This window comes from Lagopus muta, chromosome 1 (genome assembly GCF_023343835.1).
Source record: "Lagopus muta isolate bLagMut1 chromosome 1, bLagMut1 primary, whole genome shotgun sequence".
NCBI lineage: Eukaryota > Metazoa > Chordata > Aves > Galliformes > Phasianidae > Lagopus > Lagopus muta.
Window position 1 is genome coordinate 39,059,735 of NC_064433.1, and position 18,696 is coordinate 39,078,430.

The 18,696-nt window shown below is 38.4% G+C and overlaps 1 protein-coding gene across 8 annotated transcripts in view; it reads right to left on the reverse strand.

The window, feature by feature from the left end:
- The window catches only part of PPP1R12A (protein phosphatase 1 regulatory subunit 12A), a 122,725-nt gene that overhangs the window by 61,884 nt on the left and 42,145 nt on the right, over window positions 1-18,696 (reverse strand). For all 8 annotated transcript variants that reach the window (XM_048933588.1, XM_048933590.1, XM_048933584.1 and 5 more), the window contains exon 2: window positions 15,648-15,778. In XM_048933588.1, the coding sequence (XP_048789545.1) occupies window positions 15,648-15,778 (131 nt within the window). The remainder of the gene's footprint in view (window positions 1-15,647; window positions 15,779-18,696) is intronic.

Genomic DNA, 18,696 nt, shown 5'->3' on the forward strand with positions numbered 1-18,696 from the left:
ACACAATGTTCTTCATTTAAAGTACTACCCACTTAGGAGTCAGCAATCCAGCCTTACATACTTTCTGTCTTGTAGAATTTAATTTACACTTTACATATACTTGCAGAAAACAGAACCAACAAACTAAAAGGAAATACTCAGACCTGAAGAACTAGTTATCCATTTGATAACAGATAAAAAAATCAAAAGTGTTTTCTTAACCTCACTATGGCAGAATGTTAAATTATGCAGGAACCACAAAATTAATTAATCACAAAATCAATCCACCACTAATATAAACGCTTTAAAATACTTCTGTTTAACTACTGTCAGTTAATAATGACAGATTCCTAGGCTAGGATCATTTTATTCTTCTCTATATTCAACAACTCAGCACCTCACGTACCCTTCTACTTTTCTTTTTCCAATGTATGACTTAAATAGCACTTGCTATTAAATCTCTGCATTTACGTCAAGAAAAGGTAAGGACTAAGAGATCACAAACTGGAAATGAATTCCTAGAAGTGTAACTGTATCTCCTGGGGCATGTATCATCAGTTGCCACCACTAACTTTGATGTTGGTATGCTGTGCTGTTTTTATTCCATACCACTTGGAAGCGCAGAGCTGTGAATCTTAATGTCTCTTGAGTTTAAAGAATTAACTTTTGCAAGAATGAAAAAATAATTCAAAGTAACTGCATTTCCCAATGATACCACTTGCACAGTTTCAACTGTTACACAGCATTTCAGGCTACGTATCTGATATACATAAGTGCTATACAGGATATTTGCTAAGCAGGCAAAAAAAACCAGTAGGGATATGTAGCTTTCTCACGAAGTCAAAACTCTGAACTCAAAACCAAAGTCAACCACCAACTAAAATGTCCTTGTTAAAAAAATCCCATGTCAACGTTTGGGTAATTTTCAATTTTATTTCTCTAACACAGGCACAAAAAAGTGGTGTTTAATAAAACTGTTTTTACCTGTTTCTACTTAACAGCAGAAAATGAAGCTACTTTTGTAAGGAAAATATGTACCACATTGAAGCTGTTAATTTTGTTCAACTAGTTCCAGGTCTGATGAAAAGAGCAGTGCGTAAGAAAGCGTAGGTAGTGAACAAAAGGCTGCAGCAGCACTTCATAAAGTTATTTAGCCATACGAACAACTTTGTGATCCAATGATCCCTTTAAGTAGAACCCAAAACCGAAGCAGCTTACAGACCAAAATGAGACCAGCAGAACTCTGGGACCAGTAGGGCTGGAGAAGTGGAGTTACTGAGTTCCCCTCTGCATATGCTTACAGGGTTTGGTTTGTACTGGGTCAGTGAAAGAAGAACCAACTGATGAGTTTGAAGGGATAGAAGAACTAGGAGAAAGATGACTCTTTGAAGAAGTGAGATCTCCATGGTGATGGCCCTTTCCCAGCCTTCTGTCAGCCGCTCCATCTAGGCATTCCCTCTGCTCCCCCTACCCAATAAATCCATAGCGAAATAGCAGTACAGTCTAAAATATCATTCAAATGCCAACTTTTTAAACACGCGTTTCCAATTAAGCAATGACAGTGATGTTTGTTCTGCTTTCTGCATCATTCAGTAACAGATGATCCCAACCCAAACAAGTTTATGCATTTGTTTATTTTCCTTGACTGCAACAGCAATTTCAGCAAAGTAATGGCATGGTTCAGATGGTGCGTGAAGTTACCTTGGTGCCTAAAGGATCACAGCTGTAATTAGGAAACCTAGCACTGCCAAGAGAAAGGAGAACTGTTTCAGACATGTAGGAAACCTGACTCTGCATCACATACAGAAAGGAGACAGATTTGGTAGCTGAGAGGAGATCGAGGCTCTGTGTTTTTAGGACACAGCTGAGCCTACAAATAAGAAGGTTCCTTTTCTTTTTCTTTTTTTTTAAACCATCCCCCAAACTTCAAGCTGTTAACTGAAACTGATAGTATGATTTCAGACATGGGCATCTTTGACACTTCAGTAATTCTAGGACCATACTAAAATTTTCACCTGTAACAGCATATTGTTCTGTGTAGGTTCGTATATTGAAAAGTCATCAATGTTTCAAACTAAAAGAACATTTACTGCTTTTTTAAATCTGTAAGGCTACTTCAAATTTCCTTTTTCTAAAATAAGTAAGCAAAAACTACCTTTGATTTCCTCCACTGATATTTAATCGATACAGCTACGTGGCATACAAAGAAATTAGGACAGTTTAATAAAAATCTACAACCATGGCCTTTGATATCAAAAAGATATCAAAGAAAAAGATGCTTTTTGCCAGGCTGAATGCAATGGAAACGTAAAAATCTACTGGATTCTTGCAGTCATCTCCTTATAAAACCTTTTGCTGTAGCAATGAAATTTGTATCTTTTGTAATTCATTTGTTGTGATGTTCAATAGAGAGCTACAAAAGAATAATTCTGGAAAATATGACTGTTAATTTACACAATATTTGTTAATTTACACAATATTCTTGTAAGTGCTATTCAAAATATAAATAAAAAAGAAGGAAACAGTAACTTGAGCTGTATAATGCTTATTTTTTGGAGGCCAAGCTTTCAAGTGATGATATTCAAGCTAAAGCATCTCTTCCAGATACTTCCATTGTCTAAGTAAAAAGAACTGCAAGTATCAGACAAATATCAGAAAAGACAAGAGCAGGAAAATAAAATTGTTTGTGATACTTTTGCCCTGATGTTTCCATGACAAGCATTATGCAGCCCAGGTAAGACTGGAAGAACAAGTTTGCTTTGTGATAATGTTGTTCTATGAAGGTAAAAATACTTCCATTTGAAATCTGCCTTTTAGGAATCCTCAATATTCCTCAATTGAAATACAGACTGAGGTTAGCAACCTTGAAAAAAGGTGACATACTTACTTTAAATAATTACTGTGCAACCCAGACTCTCCTATCACTTGTCAAAAATACATTTCAGTGCTTTTCATAAAAGGTTGGAATGTCAGCATCTCTGAGACAATAATTAACTCTGTATGAAAGCCAAACAGTACTAACCCAAACTAAGCTCAGGAACTGGAAATTAAAAATGTTACCTTACAACTTGGCCTACAGTTGGCCAAACAAAAAATACTTTGGATTTTCTAAACTTCAATAGCTGCAACCAACTAGATATGGTCAGGAAACATTTTAACATTATTTACTGCAGCAAAAAAAGAAGGACATCTGTCTACATTCGAACCTTGTCTCAGTTCACAGTATCTGGAAACAAGTTTACTAAGTAATTAGGGATATAATTAACTTTAAGAGCTTGCTGAACCTGAAGGTCACAAAAAGCAGGGCAAGCGAGAAGCACAGCAGAGCAGTGGCTCCTGAATGGATTTGGTTCCTTACCTGCTGCCTGCTGAGCTCATGGGGAAGTCAGCAGTGAAACCAAGAGCTACTTTCTGCCTCCTAACACCATCGGACAGGGCCCTCTGACCCCAGAATCTGAAGAGATGGCCCATCCTAAGACCTTTCTGCTGTTTATCCATGTAAAATAAGCATGCCTACTTCAGCCTTGCAGAGAAATAAGATTTAAAGTTAGCAAGGCACCAACCAACAGCACAACTGGACTCCCAAGGCCTTTTAACCAATTTCCCATTTCAGCTAATCCCGGCTGTTTGTTTCTTTACATCCATAGATGATGGAGTTCCTATTAAGTCCATGAGAGCCCCCAGTGAATGGCAATATGGAGGCAAAGCCAAGAAAGTGTCACTGCGCTCAGACAGCGGTGCCATCAACTGGAGACACAAAATCCAATTCTGCCAGAAGGTAACAACTGACAGAAGGTAAAAACAAATTTAAAAGTTCCAAATCATTGGAATATATATTTTAATGGCCTCCTTTTAAGACAACTTTCAGCAAATAAAGTCTTAAAAAACATTTAGAAATACATCTTTGTAGATGATTTAAATTCTTTTCCAAAAGACACTGGTATGGGGCCAAAGAAGCAGACATTCAAGCCACATCTTACAGATTGAAGCTCTAAAATGTTAAGATTGCTGTTTCAAATTTATTTTATTTTTTAAGTACATTGAAGCTGTAACACTTGATCCTTTTGAAGGCTTCTATTGGTTTGAGTGCCTGGGAATATTTCTTTAAAGAATCAGTGCCAGGGAAGTTTCACTTTTAGGTTCCTAAAAATGCTAACATTAAATCAGTCTGAAGTGGAAATGATAACTAAAACTCCCTAGGCTTTCTCAAAACTGTTTTTGGTTTGTTTGGTTTGTTTTGTTAGATTTAGGGGGAAAAAAATTAATACTTAAGGGCAAGGCAAGGTAAGCTGTAAGTTGTACAGGATGTACAACTCACCAAGGGATTAAATCACAGCTTCCATACGATTCTTACGGTGAACTTGTCAATGTAACTGCTTAAAGTAACAGATTAAAGAAAAACACAAAACACAACTTCAAATAATTCAAAGCTGAAGCTAATTAATAGCCAACGTGACTTAGAGGTCTCAGGAAGCATGGCGAGTGCTTGCCCACAGAGGTGACATGGGGTGTGTGGCTCTGCACAGTGATCCTGAGACGTTCTGAGCACCAGCCTTCAGATAGTTCCCCTGCTCCCACCTCTGCACAGGTGAGATATTCCTCCAGTTGTCTCTTCCCCTGAGTCTACCTACAATGCTCTGAAGTAGGAAATGAAGGCTCCAAGCGAAATACCGTAAGCAAAATGATACAAATTGCATTGGGCTGAGAATATCTGCTCTGAATAATTTCAAGGCTGATGTAGTGAGAAAATCAAATGGTTTGAGAAACAAGTCAAACTAGCAGGAAGCCTTATTCAGTTTTATTGTGCGAAACACAACTGATGCCAACAAGTCATAGCTGCACCTCAACCTTCTGTCTCTGAACAATCAACGCTGAGTAGAAAGGCTGAGATAAGAAAGGCTCCTCCAATGTAACTTAAACTACGACTGATCCATCACGCATTTTTAAGGTTATTTCTCTTTGCAAATCTTAGCAGATTCTCTCATCTTTCCCATTTGAGAACAAAAAGCTGCAACAGGAACATTCACCCTAAGAGCACTACGAGCTGCTACACAAAACTCTGGGGTAAATAAGGCCAGCTAGGATTATTTGGCAAAACTTGCTGATTACTGCTCCTGAAATACATGAGTGAAGATTTGCAGCTAGTTGATATCAACCACAGATGTCAGGTGAATTTATGATTTCTTCTGGAAGTTGTTAAGAGTAGGGAATTTCACATAGCTAGAAACATTCTTTAAGTGATTAAGAAATCATTGCTGGGAAACAATTGACCAAATGACTTAAACCAATTGGAAGTGATGATTTCTTTTCAATTTCCACTTATTTAGCCCAAATTTGAAAGTATGTTTTTCCTAAATTATGGACTGATTTAGAAACGGAGTGATATAGAAATGTATTTAGAAATGTAGGCAAGAGCTCTTCCAAATAGAGCAAATCCAGTTTGTTCTCATTCTCAAATCTGCTATGAAAGCTTCTTCAACACACACACAACTCTGCTTCAGAATCATTAAATACCCCCAATGTGATCCAAGCAGTACGTTACAGTGATGAGAAAAAAAAAATCCCCCTAGGCAAACAGCTCTTTCTGTTGATTCTGAACGTATTCACATAAGAAATACATTTGTGCTTATGAAGAGCACTTATGAACACTGAAACGCAGCAGAACAACACTGAGCTGGCTGTCCCTAGCCTCCAATGTAACTTGCTCACCCCAAGGAAGCACAGCAACTAAAAACAAATCACATCTGTTTTCCTTTTTAGTATGCAAGAACATGGAAGAAACGGTGCAGATAACTGTATCTGGTTAGCCTTAAGACTTCCTGAGTTCCAACAAAGCTATGAAAAAAGACAGCAAGAAGCTCTAGAGCTATTTGTACGTAGGCAGCTACCTAAACCTTAACAGGGCAAAGATGAAACAGTAAAAATTCCTACTTGCAGCATATGAAAAGGAACTAAGCCTACATATTTTACCGTATCCATATAGAGGAAAAGACACATGAGGGGTGGCAGAGCAATGTTTAGGTGAAAGTAAACAGTGACTGAGAAGAGGAAAGTAGGAAACACAAAGAAAGCTATATAGGGAAACACACGCTAGAACCTAATCCCACCCCTGCCCCCCAAATAAGAACTGCAGCCTGGCAGTGCCAGGAGAAGTACAGTGCAAAAGCTTCATCGGGAATGAAATCAAATGAAACTAAGATACTTTTCAAGTGCACATCAGATGTTAGTTTCGTTGTACGTTTATTCTGAAAAATTAATCAACACCTTCTCTACTGGCCAGTGAATGCATGACATTTATTCAAGCTCAAGCATATGAAATGTTGTGGGAATCACTTTCAAAACTAACACAGTTGGTTAAATAAAAGGAAAAAAAGAATTTCAATTCATCAAGTGTTGAGATACCAGACCAACATGTTTGGAAGTCCAACATTCTCAAAAAATATTAGAAATAAAGAAGTGACACACTGCAACATCTGACAATAAAAATACACCGTTTGTCAACCACAAATGATAATTGGCATTTTTTTTTCTAGAAATACTGCTTTTTTATATAAGGCTGATTATCTGTTTTGCATCCTAGAGTGCAAAAATGATTAGCTTTGAAAATGTCTTGTTACACCTATGAGTACAGTAACTGTACTACATGATGGTCTGTGCTCAGAATGCTTTCCTGTAGCAAATCCTCCAGCGTTATGGTGTTATCAAGATGAATACTTAGGGCTGACTTACACTGGTTTAAAAGAAGAGCAAACAACAGCACTGAAGCAGAAAAGGAGCCAGAAGGGAAATCACGCCACTGCACACCCTCCTCAAATGAACATTCACCAACCAGAAGTGATGGCAGAGCCAGATCATTGTGCCTCCTGCCTTTTGCCAAGGGTAGCACTGCTGCAGGTCAGAATCTGTGATGCTACAGGAGACTGATGTCTTTCTGTTACACTGAAAGTTATGAGCTTGGACTTAACTTGACAAACTTATTTTCCTGCAACGGTGACGTGTTGGCATTTATACCAGAGAAATTTAAACCAAGATCAATTCTGAAAAACCCTTTTACTGTACTTAAAAAAATATAAGCAAAGATATAATCTCTATGCCATAGAATTTACCTTGTTAATAATCAAGTTACACAATATTACAGTGACCAAATCTCAGTATAAAAACACTGCTGCCATAGTGCAGCTTTTAGCATCATGGAGCAGCACTAAACTCAGTCCGACCCCTCGCTAGGAACTGTCTGTCCATCTGCAATGTACAGCAGCTGTTCACCTGCTTGGTCCACTTCAGACTTCCTTGAAAACACATTTCCTCCAAAGGAACTCTCATTCTTCATTCAAATATTTGATGAGCAGTATCCTCATCTGCAATCAGAAGGTCCCAATAATTCCTGTTTTTATACTTTTATCTTGTCATATTTGCTGTTTATAAACAGAATTACATTTTTGATCTCTGTATCTGAATTGTATCCCAGTATCTCAGAGTCCAGCAGCCCCACATCTCCATGGACACCACATGTCCATAGACATGGATTTCAGAATAGTTCCAGCTGCCTTAATCCTGCCTCAGTAAGGGATAAGAAGACTAGAAACATGTACACAGATCACAATCATCTTGCACTGAAATGACGTAGCTGGGAACATCCAACAAACGACACAACTTTAAGAAAGGACAAATAGGTGCACAAAAGGCCTTAGTGCCATTAGAAAACTTACTGCATGCTGCAGAAGAGGATCAAGCTCAAAATAAACACATTTACGCAAAAGCTTAAAGAAAACAAAAGCTGAAGAACAGTGAAGTGATAACCTATACCACACCCATGTTTTCTCCTAGAAAACAACACTTGAAACCAATACTCCTACGTATTTGTCACTCAGCTGCTCACATTTAATTAACTTCAGAATTCATAGGTAAGATAACTACTGTTAATTGTTCTAGGGATACCAATAAAACCTATGTTCTGGGATAAACAATTAAGATCTTTCCTATGCATATCACATCTTCGTATCATATCATATCAGTCTTGCTTGAGCAGGATTTTTTTTTAACCTCAGCTGCACTTTTAAACTCTTTTTCAGCCAAAAAATTAGGGCACTTTGAGCTTCACACTACGCATCTGTCCCTTGATTTTTCATTAGACCCAATGAATTAGACCCTTCTACTCAATCATACAGCCTTGCAGAAGATATCTCTAAACTGAAGAATACATTACACCTACTTTTCTAAGAACAGAAAGGCAATATGCTTACAAATAAAGTCACAAATGGCAATGCACACAGTAATCCCATCTGAAGAAGGCAGCTATAGAGCACACACAGTTTTTGTGCATCCTACAGTGGCAGACAGCCTTGGCTGAACAAAGAGGTATCAAATCAGGCAGGCCATATAATTTCCGCTAACCTATCAACCATATCTTAATGTGCATTTCTGCCAGTTAGTTTATATTCAAATGCCAGATCTACTACTCAGCTACTCAGCAGTAAAGACTAAACTCTTCCACATAATGACATTATTTTAAAGAGCAGATTTCATCATCAACCTAAACAACTCAATCAGTGTTTTGTTATTCCTAGGACAGATGCACATACACAAAAACATACTGAAAACAGTACACTGCCACAGTACATCTTCATGAAAGAAAAAGCCAGTTGATATTAACTCAATGATCTTCAAGTTTGACTGTTCTTTTCTATTACGGAATTTAGCTTTACCTTTGTAAAGGTCTCATGAGAGTTTGCAAGAGGAGGAACTTTCACGCTCCTGATAATGAATGAATGCTATAGTTGGGGGGAAAAAAAAGAGAGACTGCAATGCAAGCCTGTGCTGTTTCTTCCCCTGCTGACCAATAAACAATCCTGCAATATCCTTAATCTTCTTTTTGCCAAACCCTCCTTTCAGAAGGAAACAAGGCAGCAAATAGAAGAGCATTAACTGAAACAATCTTTCAAAGCTTCAGTGATCTTTCCTCAGCTATCAAAACAAACATTCCACCTTTACCACTGTCAAGTTGTAAGGAGTCAGTCATTCTTCAAGAAAGCTGTTATTCTGTGGCTGGAATAATTTTTCTTTCCCTGCTTTTATTTTGCCAACTGATTAGTTTTACAACATATCCTTCTGAAGTCCTATTCTCATTTCCCAAGTGGGTTGTGTTAAGGTTCATCTTAGGTCCTTTTTCATTTTCATCACAGAATGGTTTGGGCTGGAAGGGACGTTAAACACAATTCAGTTCCAATCCCCTGCTGCGTGGAGGGACACCTTCTACTACCTCAAGGTGCCTCAAAGGCCATCCAACCTGGCCTTGAATGCCAAGGGATGGAGCAATCACAGCTTCTCAGGACAGCCTGCTCCAGTGCCTCATTTCCCTCATAGTGAAGAAATTACTCTTGTAGCTAATCTAAGCCTTTTCTAGTTTAAAGCCATTGCCTCCTGTCCTATCACTACACTCTCTGATGAAAAGTCCCTCCACAGCTTTCCTGTAGGTCTGCTATTTCTTTCCAGTAATACCTTAATACCTGCAGATGATCAAGTTAACAAAACTTGGAAAAAAAGCTACATTGTGGTTCCACCATTCTGAGCTACTGCAGAAGGACACTCAGAAGCACCGGTGGCTCGGGGTTGTGATGTGGGGGAACAAGGAGAGACTTCAGCTCAGCAGAGTCAGCGTTCCACAGGCAGGTTTCTGCTCGGAGGTGCCTGAAAAGCAGCCCAGACTCTTTTTTTTTTTATTAAAATGCCTGCAAATCTGTGCCAACTGCTGTTGGCAAGCCAGATCAGCTCACTGATCCAAAAAAGAATAAACTTTTGAAAACCCCTGCAGCCTAGTCTTATACTAATGGTTACCATGCTGTTGTGTGATTGTTAGCTACTGCTAGAGGGGGAGTAGGAGTCCTGAGCCTGCAGAGGAGGGGAGAAAGCAAAAAGAAGGAATGGCTGCCTGTTTCTGCAGTAGTCTCAAGCTAGATCACATTAAGCATATGGTGAAAATTTCTTGAATTCCCTTCATTATTTGTTGCTCAGTGAGCATTGGAATCATCCCTGTAACAGGGGCGGGAATCCCTATCATCCAGTCTATGCAGCAGTCCTTTTAAGGCAGTGAGAACTTAAAGCAGAACACCTAGATTTGAACATCCATGTATTCAACTGCAGGATGGCAGGATCGTCTCTCAGTCCCCTGAACACAGCCCAGCAATCACTTGTGCAGTCTCACTGGGGTGTCACTAAAATAGAGACATCCTGGGACAAGGGCTTGCTGAGGTCTCAGCAAACCAGTTTGGCTGGGTTCGCTTACAGGCGGCTGGAGCCCACAGACACAGACAGGCGCCAACAGCAAGACAGTGGCTACCAAAAAAAAAAAAAAAAGCCTTTTAAAATGAGCTTCACACACTGGGGAAAGGAGGTGAGGCAAAGGACGACACTTTTGACTCCTTCATATTCTTTGAATTATTCAGACAGTTCATACCATGCACATCATTCAAAATAAAAGCAAAACAATTACCTTCATGTTCTGCTTTTCCTTCCTGTGCTTATAATTCTTAACAAGAGAACAGTGTTTTTGCAGACAAATTAGTGTCTTTGGAGGTGCACAGCATTATCACTTTGTTAGGAAAGGATATGTTAAGCCACCAGCAAGTCTGGGAAGGAAGAAGTGGAACTTCTAGCTGTTAAGTTCTAACTGAGGAATACTATGAGGGCTGCTCTGAAAGTAATGCTTCCTATTTTACTGCGCTGGTCCACAATATCAGAGGTGGATCCTGGTGGAATGGCAGAAGAGACTGAACCTTCCCACCAATATACCATTATGTTTCGCTGCTGTGTGACAGATGGCAGTGAAGAAGCAATCTGACAAAATAGTGGTTGACATGGAATTGTGTATGAACCAAAGGTGTATTATTCAATTCCTCAGTGTGGAAAAAATGGCACTCACTGGCATTCATTAACGCTTGCTGAATGCTTATGAAGACCAAACAGTGGATGTGAGGCACAGTGAGGCAGTGGGTGGTGCCTTTCAGCAGCACTGACAGCAACATGAAGACAAGCCATGTTCCAAATAGCCATGCACGGCTGTCACACCACAAAATGAAGAAAGTCTGTATCAGCTTACCCATGCAAATCAGTGGATTATGATCAGAGAACTGTGTATGGAGTTGAATATTGGCTTCAATGTGTTGGAAATAATGGTGGCGATGCAGGAATATCACGAAGCTTGTCCCAGATGTTCTCACAGAGGAACAGAAAGAACACCATATGTGAGTTTATCAGAACCTAATGAACCAATATAAGGCTGAAGGCAATGGTTTCCTGGATCGTACCATCACTGGTGTTGAGACGTGGTGTCAGCACTACAAGCTGGAGTAAGAAGAGCAGCCCATGGAGCGGCAACAGGTGAATTCCCCACGAAAGAAAAAGTTCAAGAAACAACGCTCAGAAAGTAAAGTGATGTGCACTGCCTTTTTGTGTAGGAAAGGGGTGATCCTTATGCATTTCCTGGAACCCTGACTGCTTCACTGCAATGCTGCCTAAGCTGAAAGTTCCAATTCGCAGAGTCAGTCCAGAGAAAAAGTAAACCCTTCTCTTGCAGCACAGACAAAAGTGTAACTGCCAGATGAATAATTAATTCAATTTAATTACATGGGTTTTTGCTTTTTGCTTTATTTCTTTTTTTTAAAAAAGCTTTTCATACATTTTTCTGAAAGATAAACATTCTTCCATTCTGGCAAAAATGAAAATACATTAGTAAAACCATACAGTAGCCTGCAAATGCTCACAAGCAAGCTCAAAACTCAACCCCACACTCACAGCTAGGCACTGTAAATGACCCACACGAAAGTACACTTTCACACATAATTTTTCAATAAGAGAAAAATTGAGAGAAATATATGCCATTTTACATTTATTTTATATTAATCTGGTACAACACAAAGTGGTGTAAAGAAAAAGTATTTTAAAATTCTGTTGCCTGAATACCACTCTGCACTATTTCCTAATATACTAGTATGTTTGTTCTTGTCTTCTGCATTCTGAAGAGTAATCTGTTTATTAGCCAATACTAATACAATATAGAGGCTTTTAAACTGCAGAGGAATTCCATCATACAAATCAATTTGTTACATTCACCTGAACAGTTCTATTAGATGTGTTCATGCTTCTGTGAAAGCTGAATTTAAGGCTCCTACCCACTAAACAATATCTTAAAGAATGCAGATACAACATTTCTGCCAAATGGCTTCTGCATTAGTTTGCTTCCCCATAACTGTAATTTTTCAAAGCATTTGATGTTGAAATTTTAGTCTATGCTAACAAACTGAAGGCAAAGAAAAATCTCCTTCATAGAAAGCTTTCCGTATAAGAAAAAGAAAATAGAAACAAGTATAAGGAGATCATCCTACAGAAAACCCACCTGTTTTGGCAACAATATCCAACACATTCATATTACTATTACTTGTAAGCTAATTCATATGGTCATAAAACAGATGAAGTGTAACTTACAACGCTGACGTTTCTTAAAGTAGAAGACACACGCATTTAAAGGAGACAGGAAGCACATTCAAGAGAAGAACAACATTCCACAGAAGCTACAGACTGAAATGGGACAGGAGATGCTTCTGGGAGATGTTACAGAACTGATCTGTGCAAGATGCACTGGGACTGGGAATGTATCTGCAGTGTGCAACCTGCTGGCAAACAGCAGCATATGCACATTAATACATAGAGAGATGAGCAGCAGTTCTCTGAAAGCACAGAGAGATAGCAATGATCCTACACTGATCTAACAGGCACACGATCACCTGTTAACCAGGGAGTGATTCTGTGCCATTTCCATTTACTGTACAGAATACAAAATTGCTGCTAATAGCAAATGGATAGAATGTTTAGAAATAACATCTGAATTGTAAGACGATGGTTTACTGATTTAATTATAAAGCAGTATGAGCAGAAATCTTAATCACTCTATAAGACAGTACATTATCCATCGCGGTGTAATTCTACGGAGGTCAAAGAAGCATCAGAAGAAGTTTAGGATTTAATGATTCAGTTTTTTTTTTTCTCTCTGAAAGCAGAAAGAAGGCTTCACATCCTATTAGTGGATCTGCAAACTCCAGCACAACATATCCTGGTTAGATCTCACAGAAGGGCCCTGGTTAGTGATCAGGCAAGAGTACCATGCATCATTAACAGAACTTCTGCTTTCTTTCCTCCACTTTCCTCCCACTTCTTTTAAGCCTAAAGAGCAATGCACACAAATGCACAAAGAATATTGAGGTTGCAAGTGTGTACATATTCAACATAAAGAGAACATACTTAGAGGGAGAAGTTCCCCATAATATGCTGTAAACACATAACTGCCCTTCATAGCAGAAAAGATGCCAATGTCCTAACTGTGTCTTACATACAATTTTTGACTTTGAGAAATGAAATCCTGAAAAAATAAACTATTCTATATATTGTTGATTTTTTTTCTTATGAGTTCTAGAAATATATGCATTGTAAACAAAATCACAATATTAACTAAATCAGCATATTTGGAGGATTTTACAAACTATGCTGTTCTAAGAGAAAAGTTCCACTATTCACACTTGAGGGAAGCCCTCAGAACACCCGAGGTGGCAGCAGAGAAAGCTAAAGCAGATTGCTGAGTTCCCAGTTTGATGGTATACAAATCTGCGCATGAAGTAAAAGTTTTAGAGAAGGAAAAGAAAGGAAACACAAGTCAGACTCTCCTTGGTTGTTTACTAATAAAGCTGGGAACACCACAACACGTTCCCTGATCCTTTTTTTCCTCTATTTCCTTCTAAAAAATAGGAAATGAGCAGAAATCATTGTACAAAAATACCAGTCCACATCATAAGGGACACAGAAATGCCAAGCTACTAGCTGTATTTTTTTCTTTCAGAACCTTAAATATAGTCTCCATAATTTATCCAAAGATCCAATCTATCCAAAGAGCTCCTTTTCTTGAACAAGAAAATTTACCACTTAAAATGATACATATTGGCTTCAGCCACAGACATACACACTTCTGTGCTTTCCAAGAAAGGTATATTCTTAGCGGAACAGATGCTGAATCCAATGTGTACCACACACCAAACAAAATTCCTAATGCATGTAATTTCTCACACAACCCTTTCCCCTTCCCCACGTTTTGCCTGAGCTGCAAATTCTGTTGTCAATTTTGTAAACTATTTGAAGCTGAGCTCACTCCTGGAGGGGTAGTCAGAAGGAAATCTCAACTCCTCAGGCCATTCCAGATCTAAACTCCACACCATTTAGGTCAGGTTACCCCTCTCTCTTTGATGTACGTGGGAAACAGTTTCAACAGCCTATTTCTAAAATTCCTTGCACCTTAAAAACCTCGATCTTCCAGCAGCTTAGATGTCCCATATCCTGCAGGATTATACTCCAATAATCTCACTTCTTTAAAGGACATTTCAGGAAAGTATGTCAACAGGTCCTCTCAAAGACTGAGGGAATAAAAATCACTGGAACCTTCAGAAATATTATAGGTTTCAGATTACTAAGGTTTCTTGTGGACAAGGGAATGCATTTCTCCTTCCTCCCTGCACAGCTGTGTCTAACCTAGGTTGCAATGCCAAATAGAGAACATTTACTCAACTTTTTCCTATTATGGAGAAAAGCAGGTGTTTTACCTCTACTGTACTGAAGAAAGGCATCTATTATCTCAGTTTGTAGGGAAATTCTTGTCATAGTATGGCCAACAAGTCAACACTTCCAACATGCATGCAAGAGAGATTACAGCATCAAACATCTGCTTAGTGTAGAAAGGCAGATTACAGGAGTCAGCAGTCACAGTGTCCCGGTTACATAAGGAATTCACAAAGCACTTCAACCTTTGAAAACCAAAAAAATAAAAAAAATTCGCAGGGAAAATGAGAAACAAAAGAATCTCCAGAACTTCTCCTCTCCCTTAAAATTCGAACAACCAAATCTCTCACACTCACCAGAAAGAAAACCAATAAACTATCTCCTGAAGTTACAAATGTCATCCTTTTCAATTGCAATCAGTGTATCAGAGTAACTGCATGATAGATTACTACCTTACATTTGATCCAAGCCCTACATGGGATCAAACATGACACAGAGTTTAGCAGAATTAGTCAAGTCTGCATATACCCAAAGGGTATTCGAAAAACACCGCTGCCCTCCTTACTGCAAGAACAGCATTCTGAACAACACATGCCCCACACTGTCTCAGATCAGTCATTGCTTCAGGTTAAGAAATACAACCTCTGGAAAAAAAATGATTTTAACACATCTTCAGAGGTCCTCAACAGGCTTAGAAAATAACATCAAAACCACTGCTGGAATTCACTGCCGTGTAAGCCTTAACTAATGCCCTAACAGGCATCTAACTTCAACAGTAAGATTCTGTTCTACAGCCAAAATACTTAGCAGAAGTCATCAATTCATACCACACCTGAAAAACAAAAGTTTCAAGACTGGAAATACAATTGCAAAATCAGTCTCCTACACATAGACATATCCTGGGATAATGGTTCAGACTACAAACAGAATGTAAATTAGAACTTTCTCCCCATGCCTCCCCCCCACCAGTGGAAAATAATTTCTGAAAATCACCCAACAGTCTACTTCTGGTACCCCTCCAACAATATATTAGCAAAATGCATGTATTTGAAATATAGAGGAAAAAGCCTTACTCTGCTATATCAAGATATCCACAGGAAGCAGCTGCATGTAGAGGTATCCAGCCTTCATTATCTGGTTGATTAATATTTGCTCCATTTTCCACCAGAAATTTCACCATATCTACGTTATCATCTATACAAGCCTATAAAGAAAGAAAGATGTAAGAAATAAGTTCACATTAAAGTTATTTTTACAACATTGTGCATCTTTAAGAAAAAAATAATTGCTTTCAGGTACCATGTGGAAGCAAGTTTTATCTGCTGGGATTTGACAGCAAGACAGAAAGAACTGGAGAAAAAAACACCACTTAGAAATTTGTCAGCAAATCCTTTAACACAATAATTTAAACAGAGTTTAACAAAACCAACGAATGTGATTTCCTCAGGTAAACTGGTTCTGTTTTTCTGAAAACCCATTCAGAGCCACCAGTATAAAATGTTTGTCCTGTACAAAGTCATTCCCTTTACCAGGCCCCCAGGTTCTAGCTCCATTCTAGGTCCAGCTTAGTCAAGTGAATTACATCACAATTGCCAACAGCCAATCACTACACCGTAAAGTAGAATTATTGTAGTCAAGAGATGGGGAGCAGTTTTGAAAACAGTGTTGTAACATGGTTTTAATTATAATGTAGTTCAGACTTAGGAGTGTGGAAGGGGATGCTACGTTGCATTTCAACAGTACCCTGTTGTTTTCTACGCAGCATGTTCTAGCACCATACATCTCTTAACAGTCTTTTGATCGCTCTCGTTTATAAACTTACTTATCAGTTCAGCATATTGCAAAGATATTATCTTTTGTGCACATGCTATACCTCTGGAGCACACATTTTCATTACCAAACAAGTAGTGCTGCGGACATGCACAACTTCTGGCACTCTCCAGATCCCCATCTTGACTGGCTCCTATTTTGCCTCTCTTCTCTGTGTTTGAGTATTTTTCTCACAGGGTGCTCAGTGCGTTTTCTTGCCAACTTCCATACTGCTGCCCTTAAAAGGGCAGAGTAACACAGACAAAAGTCCCTCTGCACTTCAAGACAGCAAGGACTCAAAACAGACTCCACAAGACCGCTATTAATTTTTTTTTTACCTTAATAAATCAACAGTACTACAAAACGAAAAGACTGAAACGAGAACTGCTACTACCAGGCTCCCAAATTCTTCCAGAGAATTATCTGTCTCATAAAAATGCAACTAAGGTATAGCTATTACTTTTTAGCATATTTCTACAACAATCAGGACCGAAAATTACGTTCTCCTACTGTAAAAACCACAGATTTCCTTATTTAAGCAACTGTGCTTTCCAAGACAAATCTCAAAGCTTTCCCTCATTCTCTAGTGCTGAGGCAGCAGTTAAAATATACAGAAGACACACTGCCGTCCTGTTTAACCAGACAAAAACAGCAAGAAATTATCCTTCTTTGACCCCATTTGCTTTAGTAAGGTATGAACTTTAAGTTTCATTTAGAATGCAACAAAGAACTGCTTTAATAACAAGCCTCATCTGCGCTTCTTCATCAGTAATCTTTCTGCTGGACTGCAACCAGACTGCAACAAACTGCTTGCATTATTTGTTCTTCAATTAAAAACAAACACACTCTTAAAATAATAACTTTCATAAACCTAAGTTCCTCCCTACCTTTTCAGATACTCTTGAAATGTGCCCTCTTAAAGGATTTTCCAAATTATCTTTTTACTAATTTCCATCCCTATAATCAGCAATTCTTTCAATAACTGGTTTATCAGCATACTTCAACAGTAAAGACTACCAATTCCTCAAGGATACTGCCTTCATTTTCTTCCAGTTATTAGCATCAGCACACAATGCCCACATGGTATTAATAAGCTCTTAAATAAAATAATCACCTTTCTTTGCAAGTCATTTTGTTACTCAGAATGAAAGGAACTAATCGTAAGACGTAGCAACAGATCAGGAAGAAAAGCAGTTCAGGAAACACAGATGTTTACACTTCACAGAAACATTAGCCAAGCCATGCTTCACACATGTATTACATCACGTTTTTCTGGAAAAAATGCAATTTGCCTGATCACAGATATCCTACCTATCTCATAATATCCACCAGTTTATCATATGCAAAACAAACTTATACCAGAAGAACTCACAACTTTCTGAATGCTGTTAAATTCAGATCTTTCAGTATTACATTTCAATAGGCTACATACTCATGTTTGCTGCAATCCTCCAAAATGCATAACATGTGAAAAAAGGATATCTTAAAATTGATCGGCACTATTAAAAAAAGCCAGACCGTCTGTTAGTGACACAACCTATCAAAGAGCAAACTTTGCCTGTTTTTCAATTACACGTAAGAAAAACTGGCAAGAACTACTCATAAAAATACTGTTGCTAAGTGAATCAAAAGCTTACATATGCAGCACATTAAAAGACATATGACTAAGTGGCTAAAAATATTTGACCAAATTTGGGCAGTCTATTGTGCCATATATGGCAAGAATCAGGGGAGCTCAAATGGACTTCAAACGTATTACCGCAGATTGCACGTCCATGACAGGCAGAGATAAACAACCTGCGAGACTACGTATATTGGGATGAAAGAAGAACAACTATTAAGATAATAAAGGAATTTACTTGTATATGCAAATGGCAAAGTACTGGCGTTGCTGGTGATCACATTCATGTAGTTTAAATAAAGTTTCTCAGAACTTATTATTCAATAACACTGTTACTACAGGAGAACGGGACTCACAGAAGCTGACGTCGAGGAAGTGGAAGAAGGTTGTATAATTTAAAAATATATCACTTTTGAGTTTCTTCAAACAAAGATTACTTAAAACTACGTCTTGTACCTGGAAATTCATACAGGAAACTCACTGTGGACTTCAAGAAAGCTATTACCTATCTTAAGGCGAAGAAAAGCAAATGATCTTAATGCTGAAAAACATGTGCATAGTACGTCCTATTTACCTCTGTCCCCAGAGGTGTCTGATGGACCCTTTCTCACCCTCATCACTTGCCATGCAAAAGACAATTTTGACTATCAGCAAGTACCTTATGTCAGAATGTCATGAAACAGATGTTATTA